Source organism: Anomaloglossus baeobatrachus, chromosome 3 (genome assembly GCF_048569485.1).
Source record: "Anomaloglossus baeobatrachus isolate aAnoBae1 chromosome 3, aAnoBae1.hap1, whole genome shotgun sequence".
In the NCBI taxonomy this organism is placed as follows: Eukaryota; Metazoa; Chordata; class Amphibia; order Anura; family Aromobatidae; genus Anomaloglossus; species Anomaloglossus baeobatrachus.
Genome location: NC_134355.1, coordinates 319,136,364 through 319,152,371, shown reverse-complemented (window position 1 = coordinate 319,152,371; position 16,008 = coordinate 319,136,364). Strand labels below are relative to the sequence as shown.

Here is a 16,008-nt window from a genome sequence, read left to right as displayed (position 1 = left end):
ATTTTTTTCAGTAAAACTCATTGATGGTATTGTGTCTCAGGGTTCTTTGGATCACTGAAATCAATTTCAGATACCTGTGATAATTAGTTTGCCAAGTGAGCCCAATAAAAGGAAAACTGGATCTTCCATAATATTAAGCAGGCCACAGTTTTCAAGTAACATGGGAAAGAAAAAGGATCTCTCTGCTGCCGAAAACCATCAAATAGTGCAATGCCTTGGACAAGGGATGAAAACATTAGATATTTCACAAAAACCTAAGCGTGATCATCGCACGGTGAAGAGATTTGTGGCTGATTCAGAGCACATACGTGTTCGTGCTGATAAAGGCAGAATGAGGAAGCTTTCTGCCAGGCAAGTCCATCGGATTAAGAGAGCAGCTGCTAAAAAGCCATTACAAACCAGCAAACAGATATTTGAAGCTGCTGGTGCATATGGAGTCCCTCGAACCTCAAGGTGTAGGATCCTTGAAAGGCTTGCTGTGGTGCATAAACCTAATATTCGGCCACACCTAACCAGTGCTCACAAGCAGAAACTGTTGCAGTGGGCCCAGACATACATGCAGACTAATTCTCAAACAGTCTTGTTTGCTGATGAGTGTCGAGCAACCCTGGAAAGTCCAGATGGATGGGAGTAGTGGATGGTTGGTGGATGGCCACCATGTCCCAACAAGGCTGCGACATAAGCAAGGAGGTGGAAGAGTCATGTTTTGGGCCGGAATGGGGAGAAATCTGGTAGGCCCCTTTAGGGTTCCTGAAGGTGTGAAAATTTACTTCTGATAAGTATTTAGAGTTTCTGACTGACAACTTTCTTCCATGGTCCAAAATTGTTTAAAAGAACTGAAGTCCTCAGTGGTTGATACCTTTTTAATGGCTAAAGGAAAAGATGGTAATAATAGCAAGCTTTCGAGGCTACTCAGGTCTCTTCTTCAGGCGCTCAGTATAACACAAAATCTGAAGAGTCACATATTTATACACAACAGGACATAGAATGGACCAGTAAAAAGACAAGTTATGTGAAGCAGAACTATCAGTATGGCAAGAGGACAAATTATTGTGGCCATAAATACTGCTGTAGTTCATAGATAAGCAGTGTGAAAGTTTTATTGTCCTCTGATTGGTGTCTGGTCCGGGCTGTGATGCTCCCAGATGCTCTGAGGAACACATTTCTTAATTGTTGTAAAAAAGCAGAAACGTGCCTTCAGAAGCAAAATCATCTTCATGCATGACATTGCACCATCTCATGCTACAAATAATACCTCTGTGTCATTGGCTGCTACGGGCATAAAAGGAGATAAACTCATGGTGTGGCCACCATATTCCCCTGACCTCAACCCTATAGAGAACCTTTGGAGTATCATCAAGCAAAAGATCTATGAGGGTGGGAGGCAGTTCACATCAAAACAGCTGTTCTGGGAGGCTATTCTGACATCATGGAAAGAAATTCAAGCAGAAACTCTTCAAAAACTCACGTTCAATGGATGCAAGAATTGTGAAGGGGATATCAAAGAAGGGCTCCTATGTTAACATGTAACTTGTCCTGTTAGGATGTTTTGGATTTAAATAGCTTTTTATTTCAGTGAACGTGACCTCCTAATGCTGCAAATTCCACAAATGAGCATTTTCAGTTCTTTAAAACATGTAAAATGTTTAGAAACTCTACTGTGCCTAATAATTTGGAACAGTGCATTTTGAGTTTTTTTAAATTTTGAAGATTATACTGTTATCATTGGAAGGTTTCTTCAATAAAATTCAATGTATACTCTAACGGGTGATGACTTTTATTAGACTGACTGTCATTTGCACCGACCATTTAGGAAATTCAAAGAAAAATATAATTTGCATAATAATTTGGAACATCGTGTACACTCTGTTTTTTGTGTGTTTGTTCCTTTTCACTTCAATATTAAAAGTTAAGATTTTGTTTTTTACCCAGCTAATTTCAGTCCCTTTTTTCAGTACATAACAACATTACAAAATAATGGTATCATTTAAAACTTTATAGGTTATGATTAAAACCATATAATGTGTGAAAACAGGGGTGATGAGGGATACACGAGTGTTTTGGTATACCCAAATTCTTTTTATCTGCAATGTCATAAAGAAAATTTTTTTTATATATTTTTTTTTTTTTTACCTAGTTCTGAACTGCGCATGTTTGGCTATATATTTCTATCAAAACTACAACACATCCTGCAAACCCAAACCTTTATGTGACTGTCGATGGAAAAATTAAACTGTTATAGTCATGGCTCTTTTTTATTTAAAAAAAAACAAAACTGTCTGGCCCCAAGGGTATTTAAAATCCTAAATCTGTTAAAAAAAAAAACACAAACAAAAAACAAAACAAACCTTTACATGGCTATATTAGCAGGATATTAAAAAAAAGTATATATTTTTAAAGAAAAGGCTATAAAAAAAGAAAAAAAAGCAGCACTGTGTTAACTGAGTCTTTGAAGAATTAAACTTTCTTATTTTGACTATTATTTTACATTACTATTTGACTGGAGCTGAAACCAGGATTGGAGCACACAAAAGTGGGATGTTCACTTTTCTCCTATGTATTTTAGGTCTACTTTTGATTTTAGTTTACCAATATTGATCCAAAATACTGCCTTGGGAAAGTGGCCCGTCAGGCTGACTCTGGTTCCTACAAAATAGCGAGAACTTTTTCTTCTGAAAAACTGTCATGCCAGCATACTAGGGATGCCGGCATCTCTCTGTACCTTGAGAAGTGTACCTGCTTCCCTCTTCTTTGCCGTCCACGTGTAAGTGCATTCTCCGGCTGATGCCCCCGTGGATGCCCATGTGATTGTCAGCTCTGCTCCCATCAGGCTCTGCACATGTTGTGTGGGGTTTCTTGCTTTCCAGCCTAGGGGGGCGTGGCCGCACACTTCCTCTTCTTTTATAGAGAAATGTGCGTACCTTGCAAAGGTGTCCCCTTCCCCACCAATAAGAGGCATTTTGTATAATTTTTGTATGTGACGTGATCTGTGTTTCCTTAGTCCAGTTAAGTCCCGGAGCCTGGTCACCTGTTTGAAGCTGGTATCTTGTTTGCAGTCCAGTTAACCATTGTCCCGGGTCTTCAGGTATCTCATACCTCCCAACCGTCCCAGATACAGCAGACCTGTACCGGTTTTGAGCGGGTGTCCCGGTGTCATGGCCGTGAGCCATGTGTCCCGTGGCTCCGCCCACCCACTCACTCCCCGTCTCGATTTCTCCCCATCTCGCCTTCTCCCCCTCCTATCCACATGAGCAGAGCCGAGCGCTGGATTTTCTAGATAAATCCGCAGGTTTTAGCAAGTACAGATACTCCCCATGTTATCCTGTGGGATTTGGGGAGTGCTGTGTCCATGCTGTGGTATGTGCGGCTGCGGAATATGCTGTGGATGTCCCGCAGCCGCACCTAACTGAATGTCCATTATTCCTGCGGAAATACCTGCGGATGTCCCGGCCCTCCACTATGGAGGTAGAAGCTGGGACTTCCGCAGGTAAGTCGCATGAATATCCGCAGGTTTACCGCAGATATTTTGCTGCAATCCCGCAGCAATGGATAGCTGCGGATTCAGGGGAGCAGCTTCGGTGAACCTGCGGATAAATCCACAGGTACATAGTCCCGTGGGCACATAGGCACTGACAGGGCGATTTACTATAAGGCTATGTTCAAAACTCGTTCCGCGGGGGGTTCAGACCAAAGCCCCTAAGGGACCACTGACCGGAGATCAGAACGCAGTGTGAAAGCGCATCTCATGATTTCAGCAACCTAGCAGAACAATAAGTGTACAGTATTCTCTAATTGCTTCTATTAACCAGAAGTACAATATTATTAAAGATATTTTATCTAACAGAGTAGACCAGAAAAGTAATGCACAGCCTTTACACAGTGCAGATTTAGGGGTCAGATCTGATTTAAAATAGAATTTTGTAGTTTTAAAATATTCAAATTTAAAAGAAATACAAGAAATACTACAAAGTTTGCATTAAGAATATAATTCAGTATTGTAGATATTTTTTCTGTTTACATTTATTGTTTATAAGGGTATGTGCCCACGATCAGGACTCATCGGGTCCTGACCTGCGGGGGTTGTAAGTCTCCGGCGCAGGAGACCTCAGCTGCCTGTGCCCACGATCAGGACTCACTGTGTCCTAGACGCATCGGGTCCTGACCTGCGGGGCTGTAAGTCTCCTCCGCAGGAGACCTCAGCTGCCTGTGCCCACGATCAGGACTCACTGTGTCCTAGACGCATCGGGTCCTGACCTGCGGGGCTGTAAGTCTCCTCCGCAGGAGATCACAGCTGCCCGTGTCCACGATCAGGGTTCAGTGTGCTGCGGTCTCCTGCTTGTTTTCTCCCTACGGAGGACGTATGCGACTGCAGCAAACAATTGACATGCTGCAGTCTGGAAAGACGCACCGCAGGTCAGTGTTTGTTGCAGAAAAAACAAGCAAAGTGGGCACAGGATTTTTAGAACTCCTTCCACTGTGTTTGTACAGTACAACGCAGCGTTTTGGACACCGCAAAAACACGCCACATCCAAAATGCTGCAAACACTGGTCGTGGGCATTCAGCCTTAAACAATGTGATCAGCAGTGCTGAAAAGGATTGCATGTGGGCGTGACAGATTGCAAAATGGGTGTTGTTAGGGCGTGGCCTAAAATTGGTGCGGCGTGCGCAGACTTTGTCCATCTTTCTCATCTGTAAAAGTTGGGAGGTATGGGTATCTGCGTATTCAGGGATCGACGTATCTGGTTACTGGCATTCCCGCTGGACTCCAGCCTGGTCCGGTGTCCTCTATTTGTGTTCCTGCCTTGTGATGTACCCTGATATCCTGCTTTATGTTCACTGGTATCCTGCCATGTTACCTGTTATCCTGCTGTGTGATGTACCCTAATATCCTGCTATGGGATGTACCTGAAGTCCGTCCGTGTCCTGTGAATAAAGTCGTGTTTTATGTAACCTGAAGTCTGGATGTACCTGCTGTGCTGATATTACTCGGCTGTGGTCCACGCCTGTGCCTGGACTGTCCTGTTTTAGTCCGTGCTGCTGTACCCGATGTTCGGTGACTGAGATGAACTCTGCTCAATGTCTGGAGCCGAACCCGATATCTGGTGTCTGATGACTTCGACCCAATGTCCATGACCTATGTCTGGGTCCTACTCCTGGTGTCTCGTGCCTTATGTGTGCTGGTGCTTACCCTGCCCGTTCCTGTTCAAGTTCCTGCTCTTTATTTCTGGTTCCCTGGCCCGCTCAACTGCCAGAGTTCAGGTTGCTTGCCCTGGGAGTGGAACCTGGTGTCCCGCCTTGCAGCGGGGGCTTGGTCCAGCCCTTCCTTATGCTAAATGGTTGGTCTGGGTTTCCCCCTGTGGTCCAGTGGGTCCACTCTACTCTCAGACACTTGCTGCCTTCCTGGGTCCGCAGGCAGTGAGGTCGTGACAAAAACCTACATGTATTGTACATTTGTGATCAAAAGGATTTTTTTTTTTCACGGGGAAGAAAAAGCCATTTGGATAGTCTTGTTACAATACTGCAACTCCTATTGAACTGATTGAAAGATTAATAATAAAGTTTTGAAAATATTATTTCTAAAAATGGACTGGCCATATATATTTGAAATGTTGATAAACCTTTGAAATTGCTTTAAGAATAAATGCTAAGGCCTCATTCACACGCCTGTGCTTCATGTATATCTAGTTCATGTTCTCTTCAGTGCAACGGCATGTTCACATCCTGACTGAGTCCTGTCCCATTATGATCCATTTTGCTGATTGCTATCAATCTGTTTGTTTTTATTAGAAACAAAACTTTATATATATATATATATATATATATATATATATATATATATATATATATATATATATATATATATATATATAAATTATACACACACAGTAGAGACCAGAAGTTTACATATGCTATCTAAATAGACACATATGCATATTTGTCTGAATGTCTGACTTGAAATCGGCATAAACCTTTCCCATTTTAGGTCAATTAGGATTACTAAAATTATTTATATTTGCCAAACACCAGAATAATATGAGAGAAAAAATGTTTTACAACATTATTACCTTCTGCAAAGTCAAAAGTTCACATATACTAAAGGGTACTTTACAAGCGATCGCACCTGCCCCCGTCTGTTGTGTAACACGGGCAAATCGCTGTCCGTGGCGCACAACCTCGCTTACCCCCGTCACACTCATTTACCTGCCCTGCGACGTTGCTCTGGCCTGGCGATCCGCCTCCTTTCTAATGGGGTGGTTCGTGCGGTGTCATAGCGACGTCACACGGCAGCTGTCCAATAGAAGCGGAGGGGTGGAGATGAGCGGGACGTAACATGTCGCCCACCACCTTCCTTCCGCATTGCCGGTGGAGGTGATTGTCGCTCCTGCGGTGTCACACACAGCGATGTGTGGTGCCGCAGGAACGAGGAACAACATCGCTAATAAGCAGAGAACGAATTTTAGTTTCAGGACGACCTCTCCGCGGCAAACTATTTTGACCGCTTTTGCGATCGTTTAAGGTTGCTCTTACTTGTCACACTCTGCGATATCGTTAATGACGCCGGATGTGCGTCACACACACTGTGACCCCGACAATAATTCATTAATGATATTGCAGCGTGTAAAGCCCCCTTAAGAGTACTATGCATTTAAACAATATGGGACAGCCCAGATGATGATGTCATGTCTTTGGAAGCGGACCCGTGGATGTATTTGATTTCACACCTGAAACACACTGCTTCTGTGTGTAGCATCATGAGAAAGTCAAAAAAATCAGCCAAGATCTCCTAATATATAATGAAAAATGAATGAAAACAGGGGTTCCCTTGCAGTTTGAACTCAGGTTTGTACCAGCATGGGGTACCGGCAAGGGAACCCCTGTTTTCATTTTTTTTTCATTATATATTACATGTAACAGGGAGGGATGCTCTGTTTTGCTGGATTAGCACACCAGCCCCCGCCAGTTTCATAAGCCTTTTGTGGTCACCTGCTGATCTTGTGTAGGTTTTTAAGAAGCCCAAAAAAGGATGCAGTTTAGAGTAGGACCCAGCAAAGGAGGGTGCCGTGAAGAGGGGCGCTGGGCTAGTATTACAATGGCCATTATAGTAGTCTAAATACCTCCAAAAAATTTTTAGAGTATTTTTGTCGTTTTGCAGTGTGCGACTGATTTTTCTTTTTCACACACACATCTATACTCTGTGTGTGTGTGTGCGTGCGTGTATGTGTGTGTGTGTGTGTGTGTATATATATATATATATATATATATATATATATATATATATATATATATATATATATATATATATATATATATATATATATATATATATATATATACACACACACACTGTGTGCAGAGAATTATTAGGAAAATGAGTATTTTGATCACATGATAATTTTTATACATGTTGTCCTACTCCAAGCTTTACCAATTAAGTAAATCAGGTGATGTGCATCTCTGTAGTGAGGAAAGGGTGTGGTGTAATGACATCAACACACTATATAAGGTGTGCTTAATTATTAGCAACTTCCTTTCCTTTGGCAAAATGGGTCAGAAGAGACATTTGATGAGCTCTGAAAAGTCCAAAATTGTGAGATGTGTTGCAGAGGTATGCAGCAGTCTTTAAATTGCCAAACTTTTGAAGCATGATCACCGATCAAGCGTTTCATGGCAAATAGCCAACAGGGTCGCAAGAAGAGTGTTGGGCAAAAAAGGCACAAAAATAACTGCCCATGAATTGAGCAAAATCCAAGCGTGAAGCTGCTAAGATGCCATTTGCCACCAGTTTGGCCATATTTCAGAGCTGCAACGTTACTGGAGTATCATAAAGCACAAGGTGTGCCATACTCAGGGACATGGCCAAGGTAAGGAAGGCTGAAAAACGAGCACCTTTGAACAAAAAACATAAGATAAAACATCAAGACTGGGCCAAGAAATATGTTAAGACTGATTTTTCAAATGTTTTATGGACTGATGAAATGAGAGTGGCTCTTGATGGGCGAGTTGGATGGGCCAGAGGCTGGATCAGTAAAGGGCAGAGAGCTCCACTCCGACTCTAGCAAGGTGGAGGTTTGGTACTGGTATGGGCTGGTATCATCAAAGCTAAAACTTGTGAGACCTTTTCGGGTTGAGGATGGAGTGAAGCTCAACTCCCAGACCTACTACCAGTTTCTGGAAGACAACTTCAAGCAGTGGTACAGGAAGAAGTCAGTATCGTTCAAGAAAAACATGATTTTAATGCAGGACAATGCTCCAGCACATGCATCCAACTACTCCACAGCGTGGCTGGCCAGTAAAGGTCTAAAAGATAAAAAAATAATGACATGGCCTCCTTGTTCACCAGATCTACAGGGAGGGAAAACAGTACACCTCTCGGAACAGTGTCTGGGAGGCTGTGGTAGCTGCTGCCCGCAATGTTGATCGTAAGCAGATCAAGCAACTGACAGAATCTATGGATGGTAGGCTGTTGAGTGTCATCAGAAAGAAAGGTGGCTATATTGGTCACTAATTTTTTGGGTTGTTTTTTTTTGCATGTCAGAAATGTTTATTTCTAAATTTTGTGCAGTTATATTGGTTTACCTGGTGAAAATAAACAAGTGAGAGGGGAATATATTTGGTTTTTATTAAGTTGCCTAATAATTCTGCACAGTAATAGTTACCTTCACAAACAGATATCCTCCTAAGATAGCGAAATCTAAAAAAAATCTAAAAAAAAACACCCCAACTTCCAAAAATTTTAAGCTTTGATATTTGAGTCTTTTGGGTTGAGTGAGAACATAGTTGTTGATCAATAATAAAAAAAATCCTCAAACACAACTTGCCTAATAATTCTGCACACAGTGTATGTCTGTGTTTGTAGACATAAATATATCTGTGTTTAATGGAATCTCCGGGTATGTTCACATGGCCAAAAAAAGTATTTTATTACCAACATCGTGGAAGAAGTTTTTTTTAAAGCTCATCCCCACACTGCAGGGATAATCCACAACATATACTGAGTGATTCTATGGATTAGACATCTTCAACCTGAAAATAGTTCCTGCAGATTTTTGGTTCCCCATTGACTTCCATTAGAGCCCATCCCAGCGTTTGACATCTCATTACGAAGGCCAACACCCGAGCATGACATACTATTTCTTTGTTAATTAAGTCAAGGGATATGAGCCATTGTTTCATGCAAGACTGTCCAGTGCCCCTTTTTGTATGCTAACTTCTGTTATGATTATGGATTACATCAGCCCATTGCGGTGCATTAGTCTGCATCATTTGGAGGACAATTATGCAGTCTAATTGAACTAGAATCTGTTTTAGGGGGATTCAGGCAGAAATGCTGGAATTTTTTTAGCACTTTTTACCACACAAACCACAGAATTAAATGTGCAAAAAGGCTGCAATTCTAATGTTTTCCATTCTTCGACTGAGAGTGGTGTTGTTTAAATATTTCAGGATTGGGGCACCACTAAGAATTTGGGCTCCAGTCTTTCTAAAACCGGCTCTGATTGCACATTAATCACATGTCGTTAATTCACTGGGTATCACCCTACAGTAGCCACCAGGTAAGCCATTATCTGAAGGCTACCTTATAGAAAAATTAGAAAAATGACCAGTACTTGCAGTACCGAGTGAGTTTTCCATTTAATGACAAGTAGCAGAGACACCATAAAACACCATAAATAACTGATCGAGAAAGAATGTTGTAAAATTATGCATCGGTTCCTTTAACCCCTTAAAGACAAAGCATATTTTGACCTTCACAACCAGCAAAATGGCATGGCTATTACCAATAAATACTAAAAAAAAATGTTAATGATCAATTTGAAAGCTGCAATGACTTGCATGTCTACCTTTTAACTTTTTTGGGGCACAATTGTGAATTTTTAGATGTAAATTTACTCAAAGTCCAGTATACTCCCTGCTGTTTAGAATATGGGTTCATTGATATGGTAAGCTGTGTTAGTTTCCACATGTGTCCATACTGCCATGTGTAGCCGTACCGTGTTTCTCCTAAAGCATGTCACTAAAACATGTCATCTGATGGAATGGGGAACAAGTTTTCGATTAGATCACGATAGAACCACAAGTGCAAGAAATGTACATTGAGTGATTTTAATTCATTCCATGTTAAGTTACCACAATAAAACTTCTCACAATAATTTAAAGAGTCATACTCAGTTTTACAAAATATAATTACTTAATGTGAAACAGTATGTACAATAAAATATACATTATTTACAGTAGGTCTTTTCGGACAAACACGCAGTGAGGGGGATGGTCAGGCCTCTGTTTCCTATTGTCAACATGCTACAAGTGAACGGTACCGGTACAAGAAATTATAGTGCAAATCCACCACAGTAACTTTGGAACAAGAATAAAACGAGCACTGGTTTTCTTTATATGAAAATAGGTGAATCTCTTCACAGCGGGGGTTGTCTGTCCATTTAAAAAAAAAAAAAAACACTCACAATGGAGTAAAATAATTACTGTCTTTTTTTGTTTATAAGACACACCGGATTATAAGACACACCCAAATTTTAAGGAAAAAAGGTACAAAAAAAAATGGCATTCGTCTGACAAGCCGGTGGTGTCTGACAAGGAGGGGGCGGCAGCAGTGGTGAAGCGGGGTTACAGTAGGCAAGTAGCGATGGTGGAATAGGGCAATGCTGCAGAGGGCTGTGCTGGAGCTGCAGGTGATGTGCTAGAGCTGCGGACAATGTGCTGGAGTAGCGCTGTGATGGGGCTGCAGGCCGAGGGCGCTGTGCTGTGCTGGGGCTCCGGGTGCCATCCTGAAAATGTCGGTGGTGCAGACTTCAAATAATGGTGCAGATGGAGTCACCTCTGGGCGCCATTTTCTTTAATTCCGCTGCCGGGAGAGCAATGGGACAGAGGCGGCACGTGTGCAGATGAGATCTTGAGCTGAGAGCTCCATCTGCACACTCGCCAACTCTAGGTATCATTATTTTTAAGTCTGCACCTCCATTTTTAGAATGGCTCTCGCAGCCCCAGCACAGCAAAGCGCCCTCATCCTGCAGCCCCAGCACAGCAAAGCACCCTCAGTCCGCAGCCCCAGAACACCAATGCATCCGCGGCATTGCTCCTGCGACCCCTCTCCATCATCCTCGGTAAGCAACATTTGGATAAGACGCACCCCTCATTTTCCTCCCAAATTTTTTAAAGGAAAATTGCGTCTTATAATCAGAAAAATATGGTACCTTATTAACACCCCACTAGTTCCATTCCAGCAGTTCCTGTGTCCCCCACTAGTCTCTGCACTCCCTGCTCCATTTGAATGAACATGTGACCTCTGCAGCCAATTACTGACTTTAGCAGTGATGCGTTGTTTAGTGATTGGGCACAGCAGTCACATGTCTATCCACATGCAGCAGCAAGAACAGAAGGGAACCCAGGAAGTGCCTTACGGGTAGTGGAGGGCACTGCTAAAGGCCAGTTCTACATTTATTATTATTTTACTCTATGATTAGTATTTTTTTTAATTTAGTGGTAGACCTCCCCTTTAATGAAAGAGACAATAAATTATTTTAATCTCCAACTTATGTATAGCTTTCATGGGCACATCTGACAGTGTCACCTATATGCAGATAGAAAATGTATATCTAATGGATGCCGCTGATGTGTGTATTACAGTTACACAACATTCATTATTTTGTAAAACTTTTTCTATTATACAGTTTTGCATTTACATTGCATACTTTCTGGGAAGATTTGTGTTTGCATTAGTTTGGGAAGCATTCTTATCCACATTAGTCACAAATCCCTAAATGATTCTAGTGTGTTCTGCCAACAGCAAACCCAATTTGTGCTTTCTGATATAATGTCTTTAAAAAAGAGATGCAAAGCTAATGGGCATGTACATTTGGTCTTAAAGGGTACTCCCACCTTTGTTACCATTTTTACTTCTTCAGTGCATCTAAAATGTGACTATAAACCTGCAATTTCGTATCTTCAGTTCCTGTACAGATCCATGTGACTTTAAATTACCTTGTGAAGTCTGATCCTGCCGTCATGCTTCCTTTAATCAGTCCATCAAGTTTGCAAGTGGTAGGACAGATGTGAGCATCATTGAAGGATCAGACTTCAAAACAAATAGGTCTGCAGAAAAGCTGTATGCACAAAATCAGAAGGATATGTTTAATCAAGACTATTTGCAAAGTTGATTCATTTTTCATTTTAACATCTTACATTTCATTCCTAATAAAATTTGCAGAAAGACCGCCAAAGACAAAACACACTAAGGGGGGCTTTACACATTGCGACATCGCTACCGATATATCGTCGGGGTCACGTCGTTAGTGACGCACATCCGGCGCCAGTAGCGACATCGCAACGTGTAAATCCTAGGTGCGACGATGAACGAGCACAGAAGTGTACAATATCGCTGCTCTGTGTAACGTCGTTCATTTTCATAATGTCGGTTCGACCGCAGGTACGATGTTGTTTGTCGTTCCTGCAGCTCCACACATCGCTGTGTGTAAACCCGCAGGAGCGACAAACATCTCCTTACCTGCGTTCCGACGGCAATGCGGAAGGGAGAAGGTGGGCGGAATGTTATGTCCCGCTCATCTCCGCCCCTCCGCTTCTATTGGCCGGCCGATTAGTGACGTCGCTGTGACGCTGAACGCACCTCCCCCTTGAAGGAGGGATTGTTCGGCAGTCACAGCGACGTCGCCGAGCAGGTATGTGTGTGTGAAGCTGCCTTAGCGATAATGTTCGATACGTCAGCAATCACCACATATCGCATGTGCGACGGGGGCAGGTGCTATCGCGCTGGACATTGCTGGCAATTGCTAGCGATGTCGCAACGTGTAAATCCCGCCTAAGGGTGGCTTTACACACTACGACATCGCTATAGCGATCTCGTTGGGGTCATGGAATTTGTGACACACATCCGGGCCACTTTAGCGATGTCGTTGTGTGTGACACCTATGAGCGATTTTGAATCGTCGCAAAAACGTTCAAAATCGCTCATCGGTGGCATGCCCCCCTATTCCCACTTATCGTTGCTGCTGCAGTAATGATGTTGTTTGTCGTTCCTGCGGCAGCACACATCGCTGTGTGTGACGCCGCTGCAACGAAAACATCTCCTTACCTGCATCCACCAGAAAATGAGGAAGGAAGGAGGTGGGCAGCATGTTTCGGCTGCTCATCTCCTCCCCTCCTTTTCTATTGGGCGGCGGTTCAGTGACGCTGCTGTGACGTCGCTGTGACGCTGAACGAACCGTCCCCTTAGAAAGGAGGCAGTTCGTCGGTCACAACGACGTCGCAGAGCAGGTATGTGCGTGTGATGCTGCCGTAGCGATTATGTTCGCTACGGCAGCCATCACCACATATCGGGCGTGCGACGGGGGCGGGTGCAATCGCGCTCGACATCGCTAGCAAATGCTAGCGATGTCACAGCGGGTTAAGCATCCCTAAGACTAGAGGAGCACACCATTTAGACATATATTGAGTCTGTGCTAGTAAAGTATGCTTGGTTTGTGGAGAATCCTATCAATGAAAAAAGGATAAAGCTGAATAAAAGTACCCATAGGCATAAGATAAGGTTTATTTAGCCAATTTTCATTCTTTGGGTCCCATATACACCGGTATATTGGCAGGCTTTATGGGGGCCTCCTCACTCTCCCTTGAAAGATAAAAATTAAGCATGTTCGGTTACAGGGGACAGAGCCTTTTTGTCAGAGATGTCTTATAGAGCAGTGTTCCCCAACTCCAGGCCTGAAAGTCCACCAGGTAATCATGTTTTCAGGATTTCCTTAGTATTGCACAGTTGATAATTTCGTCACCTGTGCAATACTAACGAAATCCTGAAAACATGATCTCTTGGTGGGCCTTCAGGACAAGAGTAGATGAAAACTGTTGCATAGAATACAGGAGCACTCAGCAGAGTTAGTGTTCCTGTGTATTAAGAAGTGGAGGAGATTGCTGTAGGCCCATATCCATCTATTGTTTATGAAGGGGGCTTTATGTCTATGGAAACTGATAATGAGGAGCATCAAACCAAATACTTATGAATTTGCTTTATAATGACCTATCATCAGAGAAGTTTAGCTATAGTCTTTCTTGTGTCTACTTGGATATACACAGTATGTTTAATTGGAACTTCACTGCATTGTTGTAGGCACATTTTCTATTTTAAGTCATACTTTAGAAAGCTTATGTTCTTGTGAAACAAAACTATCCAAATTGTTGTTTCCAGTTATTCAACTAGGGACTCAAATGCCCCAAACATCTGCTGTTAGGATGATTAGTGGCACAGACTTGTGACAGCACCCATAGATGTATGCTAGACGCTCTTGAGTTCGGTTGAATTAGGAGATACTTATATAATGGCTGTAGATATGTAAATGACATACATGATTTCTTGAGGCATCTGTGGATAAAGTAGTATAGTAATGACATTTCGTTTTTATTAGAATGCTAATCATACTTTTAGGATTTTGGAGGAGTCTCTGCTTCATTTTCAGTAAAGATCTCCCCTTAAATATTTGGTCACATACATAATTTATTTTTTTTTTACAAGAAATTAAACATTTTCTCTATTAAAGGTGTCCATGAAAGTGCATAATTGTCCTATTATAGACTTTACAGAAACCAATGTGCAACACACGGTGTTGTAGACAATAGTAGCAGTTAGGGCCAGTTAAATGTCCTCCCGGTGATCTGGTAAAACTTCTGATTGAAAGGATGAAAAAACTTGTGCAATTTGGTAATGACTGAGGGGTCAACCTCAGGATGTATGCGCCCCTTGCTACCCGCCAGGCACTTGTTAAAGACAATGTTAAACCGCAAGCAATAGAAGCCTCTTGTAGCATTAAAGTATAGGTTGTATTGACTGATCCTGGGTGGTAGGTTGAGAAATTTTTCCACCAGTTGCAACTCTGGCAATGGTTCGGTTATTAGCCGATCCCCGTCAACAATGTGAAACTGTTCAATGGGGAAGTACTTTAACCACCTTTCCAGATGCTTGGTATAGATACTGGTCCTCACAGCCTTGTACTTAGTGTTCACCTCACAGGTATTTGAGTCCATAGCCATTTTTTCAAACTTGTAGTAGGTCTTGTTTTTCCTTTCCTTGCCCTCCAAGACCTGTGTATAGTCAGAAATGGCTCTGGTCGTTGGCTCTCTAACAATTATGAGTAATTTAATAGAGGAGTTCATTTTATAAATCCTTTCAGGGACCTCATCTGTAATAAAGTAGGCAGGGCTTTTTTCTATAGTGATTTGGTGGGGGTGGGAAAAGGGCATCTTTTTTCTGTACCACTCAATACCCTTTGCGTAGTTTTCATCATTGTCAAAAAAATGGATTTCTTGAGAGGCCTTCACCACAGCAGGATGGAGATTTAACATTTCAAGTAAGGCTCTAGTTCCTCCTTTTCTCACACCAATAATAATCGCCTTTGGTAGCTGCTGGACCAAGTTATGAAGGAGAATTTGCTCTTTAGTTGCATTTCCTTTCCGAAATTCATGTAAGAGTCCTCTTTTGTACTGCATAGCACGAAGAGTGATTTCATCCTGATTTTGTGGACTGAATCTACCTTCGACTGAACATATTGGCGGCAGTCTGCAATGACAAAGGTTTAAAAAAATCAAATCATACTTCTATATAATAAGAATAGCGAAATAGACAGGAGGAAGTGACCTCTCTATGTCAGACAAAATGTAATAAACTAGTACCAATAACAATGTCTGATTTGGATCCTGGACCATTTTTGTGCAACTGATATGTCAGAAATGGTCTTACAGAAAACAGATCATTGACTGTGTTTCTATATCACACTGGAGTAAAAAAACACAGATCGTCCACATATATGTGACTCCACCCTTAGAGCACATGGAAAAAATTACAAAGAAGGTGGATCTTTAAAGGCCTTGTTCCTTTTCACTTAATCAATCATTGGGCCTAGCTGCCATTGATTGAAAAATAACAAACCATGCTGTACTTACCTTCCCTGGTTCCACCGGTCAGTCTTCGCTGCTGCTCCCAGTGTCTTGCA

The 16,008-nt window shown here is 42.2% G+C and overlaps 1 protein-coding gene across 2 annotated transcripts in view; it reads right to left on the bottom strand.

Annotated features, from left to right (window-relative positions):
* Positions 1-10,089: 10,089 nt before the first annotated feature.
* HS3ST5 (heparan sulfate-glucosamine 3-sulfotransferase 5) overlaps positions 10,090-16,008 on the bottom strand; it is a 389,846-nt gene continuing 383,927 nt past the window's right edge. For both annotated transcript variants that reach the window (XM_075340038.1, XM_075340037.1), the window contains one exon: positions 10,090-15,575. In XM_075340038.1, the coding sequence (XP_075196153.1) occupies positions 14,645-15,575 (931 nt within the window). In that variant the 3' untranslated portion in view covers positions 10,090-14,644. The remainder of the gene's footprint in view (positions 15,576-16,008) is intronic.